Source organism: Marmota monax, unplaced genomic scaffold, assembly GCF_021218885.2.
Source record: "Marmota monax isolate L192 unplaced genomic scaffold, Marmota_monax_Labrador192_F-V1.1 WCK01_AAM20220418_F8-fsc00080, whole genome shotgun sequence".
NCBI classification, from domain to species: Eukaryota; Metazoa; Chordata; class Mammalia; order Rodentia; family Sciuridae; genus Marmota; species Marmota monax.
Genome location: NW_026694750.1, coordinates 55,910 through 81,266, shown reverse-complemented (window position 1 = coordinate 81,266; position 25,357 = coordinate 55,910). Strand labels below are relative to the sequence as shown.

The following is a 25,357-nucleotide window of genomic DNA, read 5'->3' as shown; positions in this document are numbered from 1 at the left end:
GTCTCATTAAGTTGCCTAGGCTGGCTTCCTACTTGTGATCCTCCTGCCTCAGCCTCCCAAGTTGCTGGCTTTCAGGTGTGTGCTACCATGCCTGGCCAGAATCCATGCTTAAAATGAGCTACCAGTCCCTGGCTTTGAGTGTTTGGGAAGGATGGAAGATTTTAAAGTATTCCTGTTTACCTGAAGGGTTGTTCCAGGTTCTCTAACATGAAACCATTGGAACATTAGCAAGGATCAATAAAACTATTCTGAGGATTTAGCCAGGATGACTCCAGATTCCCAGAAGCCTCCTCCGCTGTTACCTTCTCAGCTTATCTGCCCGTCCTTGAAGCAGGTGGGGCTCTGAGAGGATGCTCAGTTCCCCTTTTCCCAGGTGCCTCGTCAGGAAGGGTCTAGCAACTCTACCAGAGAGACCCTTCCCAGAAAGTTGCTGGGGAGTTAGCATCCTAAATGCTTGTGGGTGAATGGATGCTGGCTAGTTTTGATGCTGCAAACAGAGACACATTTCCCCAAATCCTGCTCCATATTGGAGTTGTGTAGAAGAGGCACCAATGTGTGAATCAGTGGGCCCTCTGCATCCCGGGGTGAGAGTCCTTCCACATGGCCCCCTGCACGGCCGTGCCTGGGAGAGCTCCTCAGGTTTTCCTGTTGGAGAAAGAGACGCCCAAACTGCTGGTCCCCTGACAGCTCCCATAGGCTCCCTCTGAGGCCCAGCTCTGTTGCCCATGCAGACCCCAAAGCAGGCCAGCCTGCAACTCCGTCCTTCAGAGCCCTTTGTCTGGGACTCAGTTCTCTGCCTGTGACTTTCATCTGGGTGTTTTCTGCCTCCATTAAAAAAAAAAAAAATTTTTTTTCAGGAAAGTGCTTGCAGGAAATGAACTTTTAGCTCATTTTCTTTAACATGCGCACCCAACCCTCCTCATCCCCTGCACCCCACTCTGCAGCTCATTGGAATTTTCCTAAAGACTTAAGAGCCCTTCCAGAGGTAGAAAGGGGAAGGGACAATGACCCTTGGTGTCCATTTATGCCACCACCTTTGAAGGCAGAGACAAGACAGAGGAAGGTTACCTGATAGTTTTATGCTCTCCACCTTTTGTAACTTAGAAGGTGCGGAAAGTTAGATTCCCCAGGGTTCTTCCTGCAGAGGATTTTCAATCACTGTCTGCAAAGTATGAGATAAAAATGAAGTAAGGACGCATGTGACCAGAACCTGGAAAATAGGTGGGAGAGAAGAGAGCAGGCGCCTCAGACGCCAGCAGGGGGCGCCTGAAACGTGAATTCTTCCCGGGAGAGGAGAAAACCCTACTGAGTCTTCAGAAGGTGCCTGAAAACTCAAGAATTTTAGAACTGATGTCGTTGAGCGTTCTTACAGACTTTTAAATTTTGCAATAGGAAAGGCAAATTTCCCGTGCCTGTTTCTCGAAGCCAAAGTGGTTTGAAAGGGCGGGCCACCACTGCCCCACAGATGGGCAGAATAACACTCTGACCCCAGGATGGTCACGTCCTAATTCCACAGAACTCGTGAAGGCTACCTCATGTGTCAAAGGCACTTCGCAAAAATGGTTAAATTAAGGATTTGGGGGTAAGATTATTTTGGATTCTTCGGGTGGGACTGATGTCATCATGAAGTTCCTTGTAAAGGGGGAGAAACGATGACAGAAGCAGGATGGGGGTGGGGGTAGGGCCAGAGTGCTTTGGAGAAGGGATCATGGTCCAAGAAATTGGCCTCTAGGAGCTGGAAAAAGGGAGGGACACAGATATGAGCATTCAGAGGAACCAACTCTGTCCACACACCGCGGTTGTATACTTAACTTCTAGAATAGGAAGAGAATAAATTTGTGTCACACCAAAGCACTGAATTTGTGGTAACTTTGTTACAGTAGCATCAGGAAACTAATAGGCCTTACCCCTTCTCCCATGTGAACTTATTGAGAAACAATGTAGGATATGAGGATCTGGAGATCAAACTATCCCAGTGCTGGACCTTGCCCAAGTGCACTCTCTGCCTGCTCTGTGCCCTGGGAAGCTGACGTCAGGGACCCATCCACAGATGCCTTTGACTTTTGCCTTTCCAAAGAGTTTTGGCAGCGGGGAGCAGCAGTGGGGGAGGTTAGGGAGGGAGAAGAGGGGTGGTGGGGTGTTGGTATTAAGCTCTATGGCCCTGGGCATGCAGCATGCCTGAGCAGAAAGAGAGAGAAGTCCTCTCTGCCTAGCACCAGAGGGCAGTGACCCCTCCCTCCTCTCCTCAGGAGTGGGGTGGAGCCCTGCTGTGCTACCTGTGGTGTCTCTTTGCCACTTTTTATTACGCCTCACCCCAAATCATCCAACAGACGAGTGTCCCTCTGTTTCCTGCTGAAGCTGTGATTGCTAAATCACTTTTGATTCTGGTAAAACTGATTGTCAGAGCATGTGGCTCAGGTGTGTGGTTAGCTGATGTTAGGAGCAGGTCCCAGGTAGCTTTGCACACTCACACACCTCTTTCTGTGGCCACAGAGAGCCGGACAGCCCTTCTCTGCTGGCAGACACTTCCCACAGACATCAGGACATGCTCAACTCCTCTTAGGGTCGCACTGGGGTAAGTCACTTCTCCTCCCCTGTAGAGCAGGGAGGGTGGATGGGGAGGGAGTGAGTCTGGAGCTCTCTTCTTCTAGATGTCCCCTCACCCAAGGGAAAGTGCACGTCAGCTGCTTCCTCACTCTTGCTCAAGCAGCAGGAATCCAGGCAGGAAATATGGCATCACAAACAAACACCATTTGGTATGGATAAGGGTGGTGGTGTGGGTTGAATTGTTTTCCCCAAAAACTCATAGGTGGTGGTGACTGTAGGCAGGTGGGCCGTGGCTAGCGGAGGTGGGTCACTGGGGACAGGCTTGGAAGGGCGCATCTTCCCTGTGGCCACTTCCCCTTTCTCTCTCTGCTTCCTGGCCACCACAAGTAGAGCCACTTCCTTCTGCCATGCCCTTCTGCCAGGCTGTCTGCCTCACCTTGGGCCCAGAGCAACAGAGTTGGCTCACGGAGACTGAACCTCCAAAACTGTGAGCCAAAGTAAAGTTTCCCTCCTCTATTTGTTCTTGTCTGATATTTTGGTCACGACAATGAAAAGCTGAGTAAAAGAGAGCCCTGGCAAAAATGACTACAGACAGCTTTCCTAATGACTTTATGACTGTGATAAATAACATGGCAAACAGAACCCACGAAAGAGAAAAACTGCTAGGAAATCAAGGAGACCTATTGAAAACCGAGGCATCCCGAGTACCACTGCAAGGATCTATAGATACCGGGAATACTTGACCTCGGGGGACAGACTCCTAGACAGTCCATGGCCAGGCTTACCGGGCTCAGAATGTCACAGTCAAACTGGTGACTATTCCACGTGCCGATGGCTGGTGCTCAGCGTCCTGCCTCCCTCCTAGCTTCCTTCCTGTGTGCAGGGACACAAGAATGGCATGTCCCAGACTCTCTCGTCAGTGTCAAAACACAAACAATAACAGAGATTCTTCGAAGAATAGTGGTATTTATTTAGGAAAAACATTGCAATAGGAATATGCGCGCCATAGTAAGCTATTTGAAGAAGTTGAAGCAGGGAGTTGTTTTAAAAGGAAGAGGATTATGTAGGACACTCTTTGAATCACCTTGATCACAATGATTAGTGTCAAAGGTGATGCCGGTCTGAGGCTAAGTTGCTGGGCAGATGTCTTTGCAGAAGCATTTTTTTTTTAAATGCAAGTTTGCGGTGGCCTTTGCGCAATGGTGTGGTTTTGGCAGAGTCTTTTGCGATAGTTATTGTTAGGCAATCGTGCCTGAGAACCCTTCCTTCATCATCTCTGGGCTTTATTTATTTATTTGGTGAGTGTTGACACAGTGACTCCATTTTGATTCTGGGAACTGTAAGACCAGCCACGTGCCAGGTTCGATTTTGCCTTGGACGAGACTTTCTGCAGGATTTGGAAAGCAGGCTAGAAGCAGAAGTCATCCCTCACCAGTGGCGGCTGAGGACAGGCACGTGAGTCCCCGCAGACACAAGGTGTGTCGTTGTGCCTGCAGCTTCCAGGGGTCTGGAGAAGCACCTGCTAGGACAGCTCAACAGCAGCCGTTGTCGTCATTTAGTGACACCTGCAGTTCCTGACTGATGGAAAGCCTGTCACTTCCCTGGTCTTCTCTCCCTAAATCCTATCATCCGGGTTGCAAGTTTCCAGTTCCCTATACCAAATCTCCCTGTGCTTGGGAGAAGGAAGGCGGTGTGACAGGAAAGTACTTGGCATTCACCAAACTCCATTTCTTTTCCCTCCTGGGCACATAGAAGCTTGCATTTCCCACACTCCCTTGCATTTTGGTGAAACTCTCATCAGAGCTTCGTGTGGCCCATGGGATGTGTATCTAGGCTGGCAGGGAGACCCCTTTCTACACCCTGGTGTGTCATCTCAGTCTTCCTCAGTTTCCAGACAAGGGACAGAGCATGCAGTGAAGGTGGAGACCCCCGAGGTCCCGGGAGTGGTGAAGCACTAGATAGAAGAAACACGCATCCCAGAATCACCACGTGGGTTGGACGCTCACCAAACTCCCAACGGCCTCTGTGACACGAAAGTAAACACCATGAGAGAAGAGACGTGGGATTTCATTCCATGAAAATTATAAAGACCAGTGCAGAAAACCACATTAACAAAGCCAAACACCGACAGCCCACGGCGTCATGGTGGTGATTCGTAAAGGTAAGCACGAATTTCCTGGATAATTTAAAAAAGAATGTTTTCACAATCAACATGTCGGAATAGCTGATCGATTATTCTTTTCTGTCATTTCAAAACACTTCTCAGGCCCCACACAGACCTGTGACCCAGATGCCTGTTGCGCCAGGAGTGAGTTCTGGCTTAGATTGGCTCCTGCCCGGTCCAGCTTCCCGTTGGGGCTGGATGGTGGACGTGAGCAGGGCACGTTTCCAGAGTTTTCTTTGTTAACTGGAATTTTGAAATTGCATAAAATAAGGGACCTGTGGAGAGCCATCCCCGGACAGGAGGTTCCCCCCTAATCTCCACTTAGGAGTTCTCTAATGTTAGGAAAGCTGTTCAACCTCACTGAGGCTCAGATTCCTGAGCCATTAAATTACCCTAAGAATAGGAGCTTCCTAATGGGTTGATGAGGGGGAGGTACTGAACAAGCGTTGTGGCTCTTCCTGTTACCTGGCCTGAGGTCTTTCTCAGGAGTGTGACAATAGACTCTAGCCCTTCCCTGATGGGTGTGGACATACAGCATCCTTTCATGACCTTGGTGCACAGCCTAATGGCTGTCTCACCTGTGGCCAGGTACGCCTTGTAGGAAGCTTGTTGATACTGGCAGATGCCCCTGTGGTCCTTTTCTGGCCTCCGTCCAGGCTATTCTTACCCTGATGGCCACTTTCGAGGAGAGCCCGGATCAGGGGGAGAGCTCGGCTCAGGTGTGTCAGCCAGGTGAGACATAAAGGAGGTGACTCAACAAAACACGAAGCAATAGAAGTGGAGTATTACCGGTCCCAGGGAACAGAGAGCAGCATGCCTGGCAGGGCCAATAGGAAGAGGGAGCCACCAGCCAGCTGGTGGGACTGCGGGGGTACCTGGGTCCTGGAGCCCAGGGTGTTACTCATGCACTTTCTATGGAGAGTTCTGATTGGTGGGTTCACAGTGAGCAGGCTGAATTCTGTGGCATCACCCTGTGACCGAGAGGAGGCTGTCACAACATATCCACAACGGCCATGGGCCGTGGAGGTTGGAAGATCGAGGTTGTCCCCAGCTGTCCCCCAGGGAGGTGAACCTCAGGAGGGAGTTTGTATAAGGCAGGTGTAGGGACAGACCACAGTGAGGAGCTGGAAGGAGGCAGAGAACTGGAAACTGTGTCCAGAGTGACTAAGCCCTGTTTTTGGCATCAGCAAATTAACCCTTTATTCCAAACGGAGGTCGAGGCGACTCCAGAGCTACAGAATGCACTGTCACACCTGCATATGTTCAAGGGACTCAGCACAGCCTGGGCAGAGAGCAGGGGCCTTCGCTTCATCTTGGAGATGAGAAAGAGGGCGAGGACATCGCCACCATCACCGTCTAGTTGGCGGGCAGAGGCTGCCAAGGCTCCAGGTGCCTGACTTCTGGTCCGGGTTCTTTGTGGGTCCTTGTTCCTCCTCTCAGACAGGGTCAGGAGGGACAGCCCAAGCGTCTGAATCAGCAGCTTTCCTGGGAGAAAATCCTGTGCTGGGTGTTCAGAGGAGAAAAGCAAAAAAGACAAAGGAAGAGCAAGGCTGAGTTAGACTAAAGTTAGACTTTGGGTGGCAGAAGACCTTGGGCAGGGTCACTTGGGCAGTAATACCCCCTGAGGCTGGCTGCTGTGACCAGCAGCCACATCTCTGTAGCTTAATACACCACGTTGGCAGGGTCTCCCCTGGAGGCTCCTGGAGGCTCCTCTTGAAGTATGACAGAAGAGGCTGGACTCCTGAGGAATTTTCAGGAAGCAGGTCTATTGGCTGCAGCAGGCAGATCCAGAGTGTGGCTTGTGCCTGAAAGGTTCTCTGGACAGAGATTTGGAGAAATTTTTGAACTTCATACCCAGTGGGGTGGGGGCTGGGAAGATCACATGACAAGGGCTTTTTGTTCCATCCTGTAGACCAGACACAGGTCTCACAAGTTTTTACCAAGAAAACAGAGGTAATATCTTTTTGCACAAGCAGCTTGCAGACTCTAATTTTATCACGTTTTTGTGCAAACCTGGCATTTAGAAGAGAGAGGACGCTTCACACCACAGCGCCTCCTGCAGACAACCTGCGGATCTGCCAAGAGGAGAAGCTTAATTATGACAAGGGTCTTTGGGGTGAGGGTGCCAAGTAGGCTTCACTCTCCCTGACAGCCCCCTCCAAACACATCAGGGGGATGTGCCGTCATGAGGCTCAGTCCTCGGAAGCTCTTCCCTCCCAGAGATAGAGGCAGTGAGGACTGCCTGGGCCACTGCAGTTTTACACACACCTCACTGGCCAGAACGCACCCGGTAATCCCACCCGGATGCAGCCAGGGCCAGCCCCTGGCCTTCCTGTGTGCCCACAGGGGAACAGGGCATTGGGAACATGCAGAGAGGTCTCGGTGGTGCCTGTTGCCACCTGTAGAGACACACTCGTGTCTTTGGTGCACCCACCAACCCCTGGGGAGGGACTGCTCCTATCCATTCTATGGATTTGGAAACAGGCTTAGAGTGTCCGTAACTTGCTCACAATCAGATGGCCAGCATTTGGCAGAGTCAGGGTTTGAACCCGAGTGTTCCTGGCTGAGGGTTTCTTAGCCTTGGCTGCCTGACATGTTGGACCAGACGCCTCTTGGTTGTGGGGCTGTCCTGTGCCCTATAGGCTGTTTAGCAACGTCCCCAGTGTCTCTCCACCAGATGCCAGCACCACTAGCCACCTCTCACCCAAATGCTTTCAGACCGTGCCAAGTTACTCCTGGGAGGGAAAGTGTCCCCATGGGGAGCCGCGGCTCTACCACCATGGGGTGGGGGCATGGCAGATGCCATGGTGGCTAAGGCTGACAAAGTACCTGGCTAGAGAAGACCGTGAGTGGTGACATTTACCACTGACGACCCGGCCTGGAGAATCAGGCAAGCTCATCTTTTTCCTGTTTTACGATGAAGGGGACAAAGCCTGTCTACTCCTCCCTTCATTCAACAGCACCGCCTCAGCTTCTGTGAGGAACCAAACCCAGATCCAGCCTCTTGGCAAAAAAAAAAAAAAAAAAAAAAAAAATCAGTTCAAAAAACTCAATCCAGTCTTCTCAGAGGTTACATTTTAGAGACATTAACAGACACATGAAGCATGGGGTATCTCAGATCATAACAAATGCCCATAAAGAAGAAAGAAGTGGGGGTGGGGATGGCGATGCCTCACTGAGAAGGTGACATTTGAGCAGCAACCTGGAGGGTGGGAGGCATGGAGCCTGGCTGGTATCTGGGGGAAATGTTTCCTTAGCACAGCAAGTGCAAATGCCCGGAGGCCTCTTTAGCAGGCAAGGGAAAGCATGTGTGGCCAGAGTGGAAAGGGGGATGTGGGAGATGAAGTCTGGAGAAGATGTCCATGTGACTTGGAGGCATATTCAAGCCACTTGTACTAGCAGTGCCAAGACATAAGCTGGAACTTATGTCTTGGCATAAGATCTGGCAATCTTTCCCAGCCAGATCAGGTGGTGCGAGCCACTTTCTCCTCTGTGTGGGCCCTGACCTAGGACCACATCCTCACCTGAGTCTGTGACTCACCTGGGCTGTGCCAATGTTTGCAGGAGACAGGGAGGCGGGGAGAGAAGCCGGTGGTGTATAAGAGAGGAGGTCTCCCAGCCCCAAACCATGTCCTAATGGTCTAAGCTGAGCAAGGTTTCTGTGTGGCCTTCTCCACGGTGGACACAACATGGTCTTCCTGGCATTGACCCTCCTTGCAGCTGCCTGCATGTTCTCGCTGGGGGTTGTGCTGTGGGCAGTCTGCAGCCATTTTTACACTGCAGACATCCCTGCAGGTACCGGCCACCCTGTGAAACTGAGGCTCCTTGGTTGTCTTTTCCAGCTGTTGGTGACATGGGTGAGTCTTGCTCTTTATTTGTTCCCTTTTCTAAGGGAGTTGGGGAAAATCACATATCAGAAGCTTCAAAGTGAATTAACACTGGCATCGTGTGGCCTGCCGTTGAAGCTGATGGCTCATTCTCAAACCTGAATTATTCCTGTTCGCTGGTTCTCAGCCTGGGAAGCTGAGTCGGACTGGGCTAAGAGCCACATAATTCAAACAATGAGTTGCTTTCTCAGGGTGTGAGTCCGTTCTTCATTACTCTAATGAAATAACTGAGATAATCAAACTATATTAAAAAAAAGTTTATTTGGTCTCACAGTTTTGGGAATTCAGGTCATGGTTGGTTGGCCTCACTGCCTTGGGCCTGTGACCGGGCAGCACATCCTGGCAGGGGGCACATGGAACAAAGCAACTGCTCACCTCATGGCCAAGAAGCCAGAGGGAAGAGGACGGGGCTGGGGTCTCACCATCCCCTTCGGAGGCTCACCCCACTGGCCCATAGACCTCTCCCAGGCCCCAGCCCCAAGGGTCCCACCACCTCCCAACAATGCACACAGGGGCTCCTCATCTCAGTATAAGTGATTTATTTAGACACATTCAAATAGGCCCCGGTGAGAATCATGCAGAAGTTGCTGGTGGGGATTTGCAGTTCTTTGCCAGAGAGTTGACAGAATTGAATATAGAAATCTGTTGTTCAATTTCTTACGTGATAAGAAGTGACTGTGCATGGCTCTTCTCATAAGAAACCCAGGATAGAGTCTTCTTACCTCCTGGGCCTGCTTTTTTGAGATGCCACACCTGGGTACCATGGTGTCCCCAGCCTGGACTCTCAGTCTGTCATCCAGCTTCCCAATTACGCTGACTGAATTTCCTCATCTTCAAAACGGGGTGAAATAGCAGCCCCACCCCATGGCATGGGTCCCATGAGGCGAGCCATCTGCAGGCTTATTGCAACACCAGGCATAGAGCGAGCCCTCCATAAATGTGAGCCATTGTCACTATTTATTGTACAAAGACGTGCTGTACAACCGTTGTGTGTCTTGGCTTCAGACTTGGGTTCAATGATGGATGAAAGATGGATTCCTAGGCAGGGTCTCTGTGAACCCAGGGAACTTGGAGTCTCACAGTAGCTGGGGCAACCAAACAAGGAGACACAGCACAATAAAACAGCATCCCCAGAACCCTGTGCTAGGAGGAAAGCACACAGGGACTTGCCCACTGGGGCTCCCTGAGCCCCCAGGGGGACAGAATGCAAAGGGATAGGGTCCAAATCACCGGGTGATCACTCCTAATCTTGAATTGAAGTGTAGCCTCCCATTAAGAAAGAAGGCAACAAACCCCAGCTGGTGAGCAGGGCTGGAACTTTGTCATCCAAAGGAGTTTGTCCTGCAGTCTCTGCGTTCCTTGACACCAGGGCAGTATCTGACAGCTTGCTGGCCTTGCTACTCAGTGTGCCTGTAAGGAAACACATATTAGTGACCTGCCGGCCTCGATAATTCCATGTATTTTATATATTCAAACATGGTCCACAGGCCTCACCAAGGACCACAATGGTTGTGGCACTGAATAGGGCTAGGGGCTATGGGGAAGGAGTCCCCAGGGAGAGCCGGTTTATGTGTTCATGCTTTATTTTGTGCATTTCTAGACACATCCCAAAGGAGGCGGGATAGTATAAAGACGCCCCGTGGATCCGTCCCAGCATTGACATCCTTGTCAATCTCACTTCATCTTTTCACGTTTCTCCCTTCATTCCTGGATTCTTAAGAAAATCTAGGACATCATATTAATTTATTCAAAAATATCCCAGTAGATGTGATCAAAAGACAAGAATTCCTTCTTCCCCCTTTTAACTGAACATCATCACAATAGTTAGAAATGGCTGCATGGGAGGCCTGGGAAGTTCTTCCTGAAGGAGAAGGCATGTCCAGCTGAGGCAGAGCAGGAGTGTTGAGGGAAGGCGGCGTTCCAGGCAGAGAATAGTGAGGGGGTCCAGAAGCCTTTTCTGTTGGGAGATAGGTGGAGGGATGGGGCCTGGAGGAGTGATCTGGGCAGGAAGAGCCTGGGGTGGTTTGATCAGCGCCTCCCTGTTTGCTGGAACTGCTTCATTAACAGTTCTTTAGGATGGGATCCGGGCCTTGGGGACATTAACATTTCCCCAGGTGTTGTTCTGGTTTCCTGGACTCCATTCTCCACAATGGCCTCCATTATCTTCCTTGATATTAGACCCGATTTACCTAACTACATGAACTACCTATCTTTAAATCTGGCTTCATTCCCCCCTCTTATTTTAGGAACTCCTTACTGCTGTAAGGAAAGGGGACGGACGGTCGACCCGTTCTGACTTCTTCATTCTGGCTTCTTTGAGCTGGAAGGGGACGGTGTGGAGCACACAGTTTTGGAGTTCTCGTTTTAGAAATCAGGTCTATGGAGTGGTCCATGGTAGAAGTCCAATTGAGAAGTAACAGGCTGGAGGGCCTTTTGAGTGATGGTGGTCTGTAAGAGAAGCAAGAAGTTGTTAGTACTGGAACTAGATTAATGCCACAATAAACGCCACAGCCTAGGAATATGCCAACGAGTATGATGACAATGCCAGAGACTAACAATGTTTTCCACCAGGAGATACCGGAGAACCAGGAGCTTGTTGGAAGTCATGTTCAGGATTTCCTTCTAATTTTTCTGGGAGGAAGGTGGCTGGGTTTAAATTAGAGCAAGCCTTTATTTGAGTTACAGCTTCATCTAAAAGTAAGGTCTGATATTTTAGAAGGCGATTGTCTGAGAGCCGTAGTTCTCCTTTTGTATTTAAAATCCCTGAGCAATCATGGGAGGTATAGACAATAAGGTCCCTTCCCAGGGGGATTTTAATTGCCTCAGGGAATAGTAAGGCTGCTGCTGCTACTACTCTCCAACAGTGAGGCCATCCTGGAGACACTAGATCAAGCTCCTTGCTGAGATAAGCCACTGGCTGTTGAGCAGGTCCCTTTTGTGTGACCACTCCCAGGGCTATTCCTCTTCTCTTGGTGGCAAGTAGGTTGAATTTTTGTTCAGTGGGTAAGCTGAGGGCAGGGGCTTGGAGTAGGGCTTTTAATGCCTTAAAGGCATTAATCTGTTCTGGTTCCCATATCAGGGAAGTTGTTCCTTGGCGTAGTGTCTCTCTGAGGAGGCTGTAAAAGAGCTTATCCCCCATATCCAGGGATCCAAGGCCTGCAGTGTACAGTTATCCCTAGGAAGCCTCTAAGTTGCCTTATAGTTTGAAGTAGATGATATTGTCCTATAGGGGTTATTCTTTCTGGTTCTAGTTTGCAGGGTCCTTGAGACAGCCGTAATCCTAAATATTGAACTTGTTTTTGGCACAATTGCACTTTTTTCTTTGAGACTTTATAACCCTTATTTATAACCCTATGAAGGTTAAAAGTCCTTTAGTGGCTTCCTGACATTTCTTTTGAGTGGAGGCACACAAAAGTGTGTCGTCTACATATCGTAGGACAGTCAGAGATGTTTTATCTCTGAATTCTGTCAAGTCCTTAGCTAGGGCTTGGCCAAACAGATGAGGGCTATCTCTGAATCCTTGGGGCAATACTGTCCTGGTTAATTGAGATCCAATATCTGGTTCCTCAAAGACAAACAGATATTGTGACTGGGAGTCTAAGGGTATATCAGAAAAAGGCATCCTTTAAATCTAACACAGTAAACCAAGCAGCAGCTACTGGAATATCAGATAACAGAGTATATGGGTTAGGAACCATAGGGTGGAGAGGAACAACTGCTCCATTAATTATTCTCAGGTCCTGAACTAGTCGCCATTCCCCATTGGGTTTTTGTATTCCTAAAATGGGTGTGTTACATGTGTTGCAGGGCACTAAAAGTTTCTGTCTTTTGAGGTTCTGAATGATCTTCAATAAGCCCCTTTTGGCCTCTGGGCATAGGGGATATTGTCTCTGAGGTGGAAAGACAGAAGGATATTTTAAGACTATTTTGATTGGAACTGCACTTTTTGCCCGTCCAATTTTGCCTTCAGTAGCCCACACTTCAGGGTTTATTACATTCTAATAAAGGCAAACATAATGGTCCTCAGGATCCCAAATTCATTGCAATGGACATCTGAAGGTTTGAAAGTAAGTCTCTTCCCAATAAAGGGGTAGGACATTATGGGACAATCAGAAATGCATGAGAAAACATCACCCCGTCCCACTCACAACTCAGCGGGGTAGTAAACTTTCTGGTGATCGGCCATCCAGCGCTCCTTGTACTGTTGTAGTATTAGAGGAAAGAGGTCCGGGGTAAGAGGTGAGCACAGAATAACCGGCACCAGTGTCTAAGAGGAAGTTGACCTCTTGGCTCCCTAGGGAGAAGCATACCCGGGGCTCATGTGCGGGAGCCAGAGTTGAGCCCGGGCCCTGCCAGGCCTGTGTGGAGGAGTCTGGCTTCAAGGACCCATGCCCCTGAGGACAGTCACTCTTCCAGTGATTGCCTCGACATTTAGGGCAGGGCTTTTGGGGTGGTCTCTTGGCTATTGGGCAATCCCGTTTGAAATGTCCTTCCTTTTCCCAATGGAAACAAGTCCCTTTTGTGGACTGAGGAGCACTTGTCTTCCTCCTTTTTCATCCTGGGAACTTACTCCTCTAAGAGCCAATACCAGCGCTTCAGTCCTTTTTCTGTCTCTGAGCTCTTTTTCCTTCTTTTCCTCTTGATCTCTATTATAAAAAACGGAAGTAGCAAGTCACAGGGTGTTATCTAAAGATTGATCAGGGCCATATGCCAATTTTTGTAACTTCCTCTGAATGTCTGGGGCTGACTGAGTAATACATTTGTCCTTTAAAAGTAGGTGGCCCTCTGTGGATTCAGGATCCATGGTGGTGTGTTTTCTCATTGCCTCCCTGAGTTTCTCTATGAAAATAGCAGGGCTTTCCTGGGGGCCCTGAATAATTTCTGAAACCTTAGAATAGTTAATGGGCTTTTGCTTGATTCTCCTGATGGCCTCAAGGACCAACACTTGTAAATGACTAATTTTCCAAGCATCCTGTTCATCATTTGGGTCCCAGTCAGGATCCTTTCTGGGAACTGCTGGTGCTCCAGGTGGATAATTGGGTTTGCTCCCAGTCTGTGCTGCTGGGGCCTGAGCAAGGTGTAGGTCATCCCCAAACTGTTCAGCACTCTTAGGGCTGCTTCCTCCTCATTGGAGAAGTCTGGTTGAGTAACAGCACAATATCTTTCCAGGTGAGGTTAAATACCTGGCCTAAGTTTTGAAATTCCTTAATATATTTATCTGAATCTTCTGAAAATTTCCCTCAGTCTGTTTATATCTGTCTTAGGTCTTGAAGGGAGAAGGGGGTATGTACTTTGATTGGTCCAAATTCTCCTCCGGGCATCTCCTGGAGGGGTAATATATTTGATCTGTCTATTGGGCAGATGCAGAGAGGCCAGGACATGGGGGACAGGAGGACCGCTGCTGCCCATCAACAGGGGATGGAGACTTTGTGCGTCCTCCTGATTCTTTCTTCGCAGTAGGTGATCCCTTAAGATTTTCTCTCTTCATGGCAGATATCATAGCTAAGTCTACTTTACATTGTTGCGATAATTTGGGGTTTTCCCTTAGGGCAAAGAAAACCTGGACGTATGGCACCTCACACCATTTCCCTTCCCTTTTGCAAAGTTTATCAAGCTGTAAAGTTGTATTAAAATTGATACTTTCCTCTGGTGGCCAGGATTCTCCATCAGGGAGTTTGTATTGAGGCCAGGCCTGGTGGCAGAAGAAAATGAGGCACTTTTTCTTGAGCGTCTGTGGGTCAAATCCCAATTTTTCAATATGCAGGTTAGTGGTACACCTGGCATATTGGAGAGAGAAGCTCCCATTTGAGTGAGAAGAAAACAGGACTCAGGCGCCTGTGCTGGAGAAAACTGTTCTCATTAGGGACATCTCCCTATAGGCTTGAGTTTCCTTACAGTCTAGAAAACCCCTCTCTCACCTTGCTTTGCCAAGGGTGTTTCTGGTCCCCTTTGGCAAAGTGCTAGGGTCCCAGTTTGCCCTGTGCCACAGACCCCGGGAGGATTCAGACTTAAGGGTATTACTGCTTTCCTCCCTGCCACTAAAAACCCACAGCAAAGAGAATCGCCCACTCTTGTTTGCCTTTTTGCCCTGTGGACTAAAGGAATCTCCTGAGGGTGAGGGGTATCTACCGGTTGTAACGCATAGAGCACTTTCTATCAGAGGGACTCTTGGGAGGGTTGATTTTAAAATGCCTCCCTCTGGCAGCTTAAAGAGAACACAGCACATTTTTAAGCATTGAAATGGGAAATTTTAAAACAGCTAGTGAAAGTTACCTATGCGCATGAGGGGAACCTGGGCACCATTTTACTAATTATCCCACATCTTTCTCAGTCCTACAATCTGAATTGCTAGTGCTTCTGACCCGCAAAGTAAGGGGAGCATCCAGGAGGGAATGGATGCAGGGTTGGGAGTGTTGTGTAGCCCACATGGAGGCAAATGTAATTGGGGATTTCCCTCAGTTCCATTCATCTACCGATCACCCTAAATACCCCTTAGGGCTGTCAGGAGGGGGTTCAAGAGAAAGGAACTTTACGGATATGTCTGAGTGTAGCCCAGACCGTAATTCCGCAGTTGTCCCAAACTCTTTCTTCCACCTCCATGCATCTAAGGATTAGGGACACTGTTTACTCACGCCAATTGTTTTCCAGGCCCAGACAGAAAAGTGGGAAGTGGCTTTGGCAGAGCCCAACATGCCTGCTCTGTATTGAACAGGTGATTGAGAGCTGCCTAGGCCGGGAAACCTCTCACCCGAGTCTTGAAGAGTGGCGGCTGCACTAATTGTGCCCACGTCATCCTCTAGAAAGAAATACAGAAAAGATGTACCTCAGACAGATACGGGGTGCATGGAGAGGAGCTTACCTCAGTGTAGATCTCAGTGGGACCTCCAGTCTGTTATCGCTATTTATCAGTGACAGTCCTTGCTTCCCCGAATGCTGAAGTATAACACCAGAGAAGCATGCCGAGGCAAGGGTAGAGTGGAAAGTGGAAGGATTTATTAAAGGACAGCAGAAAAGGCTTCCTCCCAGAGGAAGAAGGGGACCTGAAAGGTAGAATCCGTGGAAGGGGGAGGTCTTCCCTTTTTTCTAGCTAAGGTCTTCTTTTAGTCCTCCCACACTCCTGTCCTTTATTTCCCTCTGTCCTGAAGTGATAGAATGCAGGTGGGAAGGCCAAAAAGGTGGGAGATAGGTGGACTGATGGGCCAGGGAGAAGTGATCTGGGCAGGAAGGGCCTGGGGTGGTTTGATCAGCACCTCCCTGTTTGCTGGGAGCTACTTCATTAACAGTTCTTTAGGATGGGTTCTGGGCCCTTGGGGACATTAACATTTCAATTTCCCCAGGTGCTATTCTGGTTTCCTGAACTCCATTCTTGATAATTGTCTCCATTTTTCTTTATCTTACTCGATTTACCTAACTACACAAACTACCTATCTTTAAATCTGGCTTCCAAGTGCAAGGTGTCTGGGTGCAGTGGGTTGAGAGAGGCTGGCTGGCGCTGGGGCCATAGGGGACTGGGTGGGCGTACATTTCACTCCAGATGTGATGGGGATATTGAAGGGGCCCAGCAGGGCCCAGACTGCTCTTTCCTGAGTCTTTTCTCACCACCTTCAGAGAGCAGGTGTGGCAGCCAGACTGCAGGGGGCATGCGAGATGGCCCATGCAGAGCACCTTTTCTATCCACCTTTTCCTCTTCTCTCTCCAACAGGGTGCAGTTTTTGAGAAATTGAGGATCTGTTCTTTACCCCAATTTGTCAGTTTTGTGCATGATCTGCAGCCACTGAAGAAGGATCCGGAGGTCACGGTCAAAGACCTCCGCTTTGGAACGATCCCTGTGAAACTGTACCAGCCCAAGGCGCCCTCCTGCACCCCAAGGCCTGGTGTTGTCTTCTATCATGGTGGTGGAGTTGTCTTGGGGAGCTTGAGTAAGAGGTCTTCCCCAGAGCTCCCAAAGGATTGGCAACCTGCTAAGGGAGCGCCAAAGAAGGGTCATCTTCTGAGATTACAGTCCACTGTTGTGACCAGGGACACTAGGACAGTTCATGGATCCCAGACCATTTAGGAAGTAAAGGAGTGGAATGCATTGACCTTTTCTGGAAATAAGTGTGCACACATGCACACGCACACACATGCATCCACAGATTTAACCATATGTTGAAAATATTTTAAAAATTGTGTATCTATGTGCGTATGCATATATATACACATATGTATACACACAGCCAATGTATGTACACACCATGTTCCTTAGGTATCCATGGGGGTTGTCTCTAGGAATCTTCAGTGATCCCAAGATCTACAGATACTCATGAAAACTACTCATATCCTACTTTAAATTATCTCTATGATACTTTTAAAACCTAATACAATGTCAGTGCTAGGTAAATAGATGTCATACTATTATTTAGGAAATAACAACAAGAAAAAAGCTTGTTAATGTTCAGTATGGGTACATTTTAAAAATATAAATGTTTTAAATATATTTATTTATATATATGTATATTTATATTTATATATTGGTCTATCTATAGGTGGTACTAGGCATTGAATCCAGGGATGTTTTATCCCTACCACTGAGTTCCATCTTCAGCCCTTTGTATTTTGTTTTGAGACAGGGTCTAACTAAGTTGCCCCAGGCTGGCCTCAAATTTGTAATCCTCCTGCCTCAGCCTCCTGAGTTGCTGGGATGACAAGTGTGCACTACTGTGCCTGGCTCGGACACATTTTTTTACTAAGTCTTTTCGATCCAGCATTGGTTGGCTCTGTGGAGGCATAACGTCCTATATGTAAGGACCACTGTATATACTTATCAAAGTGAAAGCATTTTTTGAGATGAAATTCATACCACAGAAAATGAACCATTCTGAAGTAGCTGTCTGTGTTATGTAGCTCGCGCTATGCAACTGCCACCTACATTTAGTTGGAAACAAGAATATTTTGAATGAAAACAACTAAAACACATCATTTTGTTTCCCATGAGGTATTGCCTGACACAAATTCTGGTATGGAAACAGGAAGATCAAAGATTTAAGGAAAATTAATAAGAGGAAAAACTCCAAGTGGAGACAGTTTTATTATCTTAATTCCTGCCCGTAAATCAGAGAAAGGATGTCTTTATTTGGTTTCAGCTGGGCTTCATAATCTGTGGGATGTTGGACCTCTCATGGTGGCCTTTGAGAATAAGAGGTTTAGTCAGTCAATGGGGGCTTAGGTTTGGTTTGTATTATGAATGATAACAACAGTATTTATTAATAAGAACATTTATGTCATGGGTACTGTGGAAACCCTGCATGTGCAATATCTCACTGAAGTCCTTAGACTTTTTTGGAAGCTAGATAGTATCAATATCCCCATTTTACAGATGGGGAAATCAAGCCTCAGAGAACTCAAGCAACTCTCTGGGTAGTATTTTAGCTCAAGCTAAAAAGGAAAAAGGAGTCCAAATTGGGTTTTGAACTCTGGTTTGGGGGAATCCCTAGATCACACCCTAAACTTCTGTGCCCTATGACCAAAACAGCTTCTCAGACGTTTTTCAGGAATGGTTGGAGGGACCGGGTCTGGCCATTCTGGAGACAGTCGTCCAGAGGAGGAGGAGGAGCAGTGAGGAAGTTGGGAGGAAGGCTACTCAGAACTGGAAGCAAGTTTGCAAAACATAGAGCCCACCCCGGTGGTGCTCTGTCAGCAAGCAGCAGACAGCTAGCGAAGCGAAGCGCGTCTTCCTAGTGAATGTGACAAACCTTTTGTCTTCCAGAGACCCACCATCCTGTGTGTTTGCGTTTGTCCAAGGACAGTGGCTCAGTGGTTGTGGCAGTTGGGTGAGTGAAGGGGAGGATGGGGGGTGGTGAGGGCAGCCAGCTGTGATTTGGAGCGATGCGGGGGCAGGTGGAATCGGGGGGCAGATGGGAGAGTGGAGAAGTCCAGGGGTGGGGCTGGGGCAGTGAGGAGCCAAGGAGGAGGAGAGGGAAAGAGAGAGCGCCAGACGGAGGGGCAGAGGTCAGGACCGCCTTCCCATGCCTGCAGCCCTCCTCCGAGGTCCAGCTGCAGCCCATCTTCTGGAAGCTGGTGGGAAGTGGCCTTTTCTGTGCAGATCAGGGGTGGGGCTTCCCCAGGGGCACACTTCGGTGGAGGAGCTCTTTTTTGAGAGAAGAACCTGGAACATTACAAACAGGTAAGACCTCCTCTGCTAAACACCAGCAGCAGTGCCCGTGTCGTCTCCCAGACAACCCCAACACTGCCACATCCATTTCCAAGTGCTCCCTGAGAGAGGACCCCCAAGGAAGGGAGAGGAAATTAACAGATAAGCAAACAAACAAAACCCACTCCCTCTCCTAGCTCACACAACCTGGAATCTCTAAGGGGGTAGCAGACACTGGGCAGGGGAGACATAGGCCAGCCCCTCCCTGGGCCTCCCGTCCTGCCGTCCAGTACATCTACCAAGGATTTTCCTGTGGCTTTCACTTAAATGCACACGTACTTAAGAAATATGACTGCCAAGATGTCTCATGGGACACATGTTCTAGCTCTCTTGTGGCAAAGGTAGTTGAGGAGAATAAAAAATGAGAGACAGGGACAGACAGAGACACCAGGACAAACGCCTCACCCTATAGCCCTCAGCTCCAAGTGATAGCTCGGCTGTGGGCCCTCTACGCCTTACTGTTCTGGTTGTGCCAAACCAAGACATAATCAGGAGAATATTCCAGCAAATCTCCACCTGAACATTAGGTTCTGTCCCAGCCCCAATTCCAGGCAGCCTGGAATGAGGATATGGGAGTGGAAATGGCTGGCAGAGTGTTTGTTGCTTAAAAAACAATGGTGACCAGCATTTAAAAAATGGTGACATTTCTGATAAGAATCCAGATTTCCAGAATCTCTTGAACAACGGGGAAGTCTAAGAGTGCCAGGTGGATGGCCCTGTGTGACAGCCTCGGTCTAAAGTGGACATAGCAGATTTGAACTCCTCCTGTGATCTGCTGGCCATTGGTGGGATTGAAGTCTACCTGGTCTCCCCACAAAACCTGTGGGAGGGGAAGGAGGAATTACAATGAAAACCCAAGTGAGCCAGGAGATGCCTGAATTATAAGACAGGAGGCAGCGGCAGCTGTGGACCAGGGGAGCAGTACCAGGCAGGAGTGGAAGTATGGGCTAGTGCTGTGCTACCCAGTGGTTGTCCAGTGGGTGGATGGCAGGGCTCCTGTGGAGGCCCTGCTCCCTGGGGGGCCGTGAGCCCTTGGGAACAGCAGCTGCTGGCTCCTGAGCTTGTGAGCTTGGTACCAAGTGCTTTCTGTCTACCATATTGTTCAAGCCTCACACTTACCTCCAGCTGCCAAGCTTTCAGAAAGGGACATTAACAGGAGAAATTTGGGCTAAAAGATGCTACAGACACAGCTACTTTGGGCTTTCCTGGGATGATGAGCATAAACTGTGTTCCTTGATTTCTTTTCAGGTACCGCAAGTCACCCAAGTATAAGTTTCCCGTGATGGTCAGAGACTGTATTGTGGCCACCATCCACTTCCTGCAGTCCCTGGATGCCTATGGGGTGGACCCCGCTCGGGTTGTGGTCTGTGGTGACAGTGTGGGAGGGGGCGTGGCCACCATCATTTGTCAAACCTTGGCCAGCAGTCGGGGTCTCCCCCGGATCCGCGCTCAAATTATGATCTACGCAGCTCTCCAAGGCCTGGATTTCCAGTCTCCTTCCTATCAGCAGAACAAGAATGTCCCTCTGCTCACCTGGACATTTGCCTTCTACTGTTTGTGCTGTTACCTGGATATCAACCCTTCCTGGCAAAGCACCATGAAGAAAGGTGCCCATTTGCCTCCAGAAGTCTGGGAGAAGTATAAAAAGTGGTTGGACTCAGAAAACATCCCAGAGAGGTTTAAGAAGAGAGGCTACCACCCTGTGGCCCCTGCGCCCTTGGACGAAGCTGCTTTCTTGGAGACAAACGTCCTTCTGCATCCGGCGTGCTCACCCCTGATTGCAGGAGATGATGTGGTGTCTCAGCTCCCAGAGGCTTGCATCGTGAGCTGCGAGTATGATCTTCTCCGGGACCACTCGCTCCTGTACAAGAAGAGGCTGGAAGACCTGGGGGTGCGGGTGACATGGCACCACATGGAGGATGGTTTTCATGGCGTGCTCAACACCCTTGACCTCGGCTGTTTGCACTTCCCATGCTCTGCAAGAATTCTCAACGTGATCACCCACTTCATCAAGGGACTGTGACCCTGCTTCCTTCCTGCTGGAGTGTCCCCACACAGAGCTCTCTGTGGCTACCTTAGGTGGTATTGGGTAGGGATAAGTGATTGTCTCCTTCCTCCTCTGGATTCTACAATCAAATAGTGCAAAGCAGAGGTAGGTTTGGGGCTTGTGTTCACGTTCACTACTGGGAAAGTTGGAGATGACCATCTTTAGTGGCCATTTACAAGAGTGAATCTGCAAACCAAGGTTTCTCATGTCCTCCTTGGCTAGAGTTCAGACTGTCTAGGCCAATCTGGACTATGTGACAGTGGGGCCTGGTTGGCCATACCCAGGGAAGGTCCAAGGGCACCATCTGAAGTCTCACTGGGCTTTTCCAGTGGAGCTCTGAGTTCTGGGGGCACAAGGTGCCTTTTCTTGCTGTTGCCCAGATTCCGGGCTCAGAGCAGCCTTTACGTTCTTGACTGCAGCTCTCTCTCTAAGTCTGAGTTGCTTTAGAATCAGTTACTCTAGGCCCCTCTTTGAATGTACCGCTGAGGTACACAGCTGACTCTGCTCAGGGGAGAGGGTACCCACCGACCTTTAAGCCCAGAGTCAAGGATGGAAGACCCCAGGACTTCCCTAGAAAGATCTGCCAGTTAGCTCAGGGCTAGTGTGATATTCTAATCCTTTCAAGCCTGTTTCTTTGCATTTACATACACAGATATATACCCACAGAAAACATAGAGTATTATTTGGGGGATGACTTTGCCAAATATTGTATTATTCTTCACATGTTTGTGGACAGCAGGCTGTGCCCTGCTCTGAGCTGCTCCATGATGTAGGGGCTTTCAGGCTGTGCCTAAGCAGTAGCCTGCCATGACTTACTCCATTTTGAATTCAGTGCTAAAGTGGAATGACTCTATATCTTATTTACACAAGTAAACAACCACCATCTGCCTAGCCCCGTCGTGAGGCACAAACTGATAAATAAAATTATCGTGCTAATAAAAATGACCATCAGGGGACTTACTGAATTGATCAGAAGCACATGGATCCATGGGGGTATTAAACTCATTTTGGGAAACCCAGGCCCATGAGCATACGGAACAGAGCAGACCACCAAATGAAGCAGCCCCTCACCTGAGGCCCACAAAAGCAGAAGCACCCTGAGACTGGATGTGGTGGCACACTGACCCTGTCACCTGGTTACTTGTCATGGGCTTTGCCCAGGAAAATGGGCACAGTGATGAGCCTCTGGTTTCCTATGCCATCAGGCTTCAGCTGAGTGCGGTTTCTCCTGCCTGTGACAACCACGCGTGGCCCACTCCAAGCTGACTCTCTGAAATTGCCACCCTTCTGGACCTTGGCCTAGAATAAGTTCCTGCGCTTTGACAGCTCTGCACTCTGAACAAAGTCCTTGGGCTATTTCCTCATCTTCTCTGGCCACCTTCTGTGACTTCTGCCATCATAGGTTCTCCCTGCCTTTGTTCTCAGCTTGGTCCCCTGAGCCCAGTGGCTACCTTAACCCTTAGCCTTTCTGTAACGTGTGTGTGTGTGTGTGTTTTGTGTGATGTGTGACTTGAGTGCTACCGATATTAGTAGTGAAGAATGGAATAAAAGAATCTGGCTTATGACTATCAGGAGACCCACAAGTAATCCATGAACTGCCACCAGTGAAAGTGGTGTAGCCTGTGAACGTGTTGTTATTCAGTAAACTCTGACATGGTGGAAAGAAGCAAATGTGTCACAGTGTGCGCATGACAATGTTGTGCATCTTGAGTTTTTTCACTCAGTAATATACCAGAGGAATCTAGCCTATGAAGTAGGTTTATTTTATTCTTTGTAGCTGCAGCATGGTATTAGAACAGGGATGTAGAGCCTGCTTTTCTCAAAAGCACTGAGTCTTCACTTGGCCTTGCAGGCACCCAGTGGGTAACTAAGAGCGGGAGAAGAGTGTGGCATCTGTGCCTTCGTTTTGTCTCTGTTTCCTTTGTTACCTTAAACTTGGGGCCAAATCGCTGCTCAACTCTGCACATAGACATGTTGATCATTTAAGGAGTATTCATCTAAAGCTCCTAGTCCCCCCCTTCAAGGATGGAAACAGCAAGATAGGAATAACTAAGGTATTTTCAAGATCTTCAGGGACAATGAATTGCTAGATTTTTATAATATCCTGTTTCCAGACCCCTGGAATAGAGCCTAGAAGTCTCCAGTCACTGTCTGCCACCTCCCAGGAACAGCAGAGCCTTGCAGGCAGATCACCCCATCACCAGACTGCCCTGCACCCCCAAGCAGATCAGTCAGTGATCTCCCAGGAACCAAATCGCCCCCTCCCAGGATTACACGGTAGATAGATAAATATCCTGTGAGGCAAATGGAGATTCCCATTCAAGTGATAAGGACTTTTCTGGAACAACCTTGCAGAACCAGAACTGGATAAAGATCAACCAGGAAGCAGTTTGACTAAAGCTGTTTAATTACGCAAACCCCTCATTCCCTGCCCCAATTCTTCCTCTGTGTGAAGCTAAGTCTCATGTCAGAAGCCCTAAGACAGGGCTGAGATGCTGAGCTACTTGCTTCCCATGGAGGCCAGGTTGATTCTCGTTCTTTTCCTGCTTTATTTTTTTTAATTTAATATTTTTTTAGTTGTCAATGGATCTTTATTTTATCTACATGCGGTGCTGAGGATCAAACCCAGTGCCTCACACATGCTAGGCAAGCGCTGTACCGCTGAGCCACCACCCCAGCCCCTGTTTTATTTTTTTACCTTCCACCAATACTTTTTCATTTGTTTTTTTTTTGGGGCAAGTGGCTGGACCTCATTTATTGGGCACCCCCGGAGTCAGGCTTTGGTGGAGGACTCTGGTAACAGTGTTCCTTGGTGTGGCTACTTGACACTTTTCAGCTATTCTCTTTATTGGTGGGCACATTTGGTCTGTTCCCAGGTTTTCACTGTGACAAATTCATAATGGACATTTCTTTACCCTCTTCTCTTCTGCTTCAGGGATAGATTCAAAAATGAGAGCTGTTGACTGGGCACATTTTATTTCTTAATTAATTCATTTTAAAATTTATTTATCTATCTATCTATCTATCTATTTATTTACCGGGGATTGAATCCAGGACATTTCTACCACTGAGTTCCATCTCCTAGCCCCGCCCCCCCCCTTTTTTTTAAATTTTGAGACAGGGTCTTGCTAAGTTTCTGAGGCCAGCCTTAAAACTTGTGGTTCTCCTGCCTCAGCCTCCCAAGTTGCTGGGATTACAGGCAAGTGCCACCACACCTGGCTGGGCACATTTTAAGTGTTGATGGATACAACCGAAATGCCTACTGTATTCCAGCAGATCTCAATTTGTAGGGAAGAGGACTGTAGCATCCAACCCCCAAACACAAAAAGAAAAATGGTTGTTTTGACAATTGGTAGAGGGGGACAGAGAGGGTATGCCATGTCTGTATTTTAAAAGGAAAGATCCTACCCTCAAAGAAGCCATTATTGGGTTTTTGTCTGATATTTTCGCCTCTGTCTTACAAAGCAAAGGATGCCAGAGTCAGCAAACTGGCTCCCGATTCACAAGCTGTCAGGCTTGCTCTGTCCTCAGGCCAGAACACCAACATCCCAGCTGGCTGGCTTGCCAATGCTGCCCCAGGTTGAATCAGGAAAAGTGGTGCTGGCAGTTGTGTTTCAAAGCATTTCTTTTCATAGAAAAACCCTTAAGGATCCTGCCTGTGTCATCCCTAAAGGACATAAATTGAAGTTCAAGAGACGCACTCTGGGCTCCTGCCTCTGTTTTTGCAAAGCCTTCCCTGAGGCAGTGATGAACACACAGTCCAGAGCAAACCAGAGGCCCGGGATTTACTTAACCTCCTAGTCCCTCTGTTTTCTTATCTAGAAGCAAGGCTCATCATGCCTAATGCCTGCAGTTATCCCTGTAAAGAACGCACAACAGGGGTGAGTACACGTTTTTCACCATCACAGGGGTGCTGTTTATCAGAGTCACAGCAAACTCCCTGGCGGGATGAGCAAGCTGTTCTCCTATGTAAAAATCCTCTGTTCAAAGAGAATTGAGAATTATTCCTCTTGGGGCTTTTCTGTCCCAATTTCCCAAATATACTCCTCTAACTGTAGGGAAAAGAATACATTTTATTACTAAGATAAACTTGGTTTAGGCACAAAGGGAAGAAAGAACCAAACACCTATTGACCTTCTAGATGTGACCAGCACTTTCCCAGGCACCGCAGAGGTAACAGCTCATGGCGTTCTCACCATCTTATGAAGTACATAGTATTTAGTCCCAATTTACACGTTAAGAAACCAGCATTGCTTTGGCCAGGGAACTTGGTCAAAGTTAAATGGCTAGTAAGTGGTGGAACTGGAATTTCCAGTAGGTCTGTGTTCCAAATGCACCATCCCACAACCACCCGGTTCCCTCTGCACCAGCTCATGCTCATTCATCATTTCCTAAATTGCTGAGTCTGACCTGAAACTTGTGATCCTCGCGCCTCAGCCTCCTGAGTTGCTGGAATCACAGGCGTGTACCACCGTGCAGGCTTGTCAGATGTTTTCTTGAAATGAAGTAAGTTTATCACTTTC

The 25,357-nt window shown here is 48.5% G+C and overlaps 1 protein-coding gene across 1 annotated transcript; it reads left to right on the top strand.

Moving 5' to 3' along the window:
- Positions 1-4,689: 4,689 nt before the first annotated feature.
- Positions 4,690-22,387, top strand: Aadacl3 (arylacetamide deacetylase like 3). The gene is made up of 5 exons (XM_046424873.2): positions 4,690-4,708; positions 5,300-5,430; positions 16,301-16,517; positions 18,344-18,407; positions 20,036-22,387. The coding sequence occupies exons 1-5, from the start codon at positions 4,690-4,692 to the stop codon at positions 20,808-20,810; spliced, it is 1,206 nt and encodes a 401-aa protein (XP_046280829.1). The 3' UTR covers positions 20,811-22,387.
- Positions 22,388-25,357: the final 2,970 nt, after the last annotated feature.

What these genes read in the sequence shown, in the direction of transcription:
- Aadacl3 (XM_046424873.2), top strand. An exon ending in AGTTGTCTTGGGGAGCTTGA is followed by an intron (nt 16,518 to 18,343) that starts GTAAGAGGTCTT and finishes TTTGTCTTCCAG; the next exon opens with AGACCCACCATCCTGTGTGT. An exon ending in TCAGTGGTTGTGGCAGTTGG is followed by an intron (nt 18,408 to 20,035) that starts GTGAGTGAAGGG and finishes ATTTCTTTTCAG; the next exon opens with GTACCGCAAGTCACCCAAGT.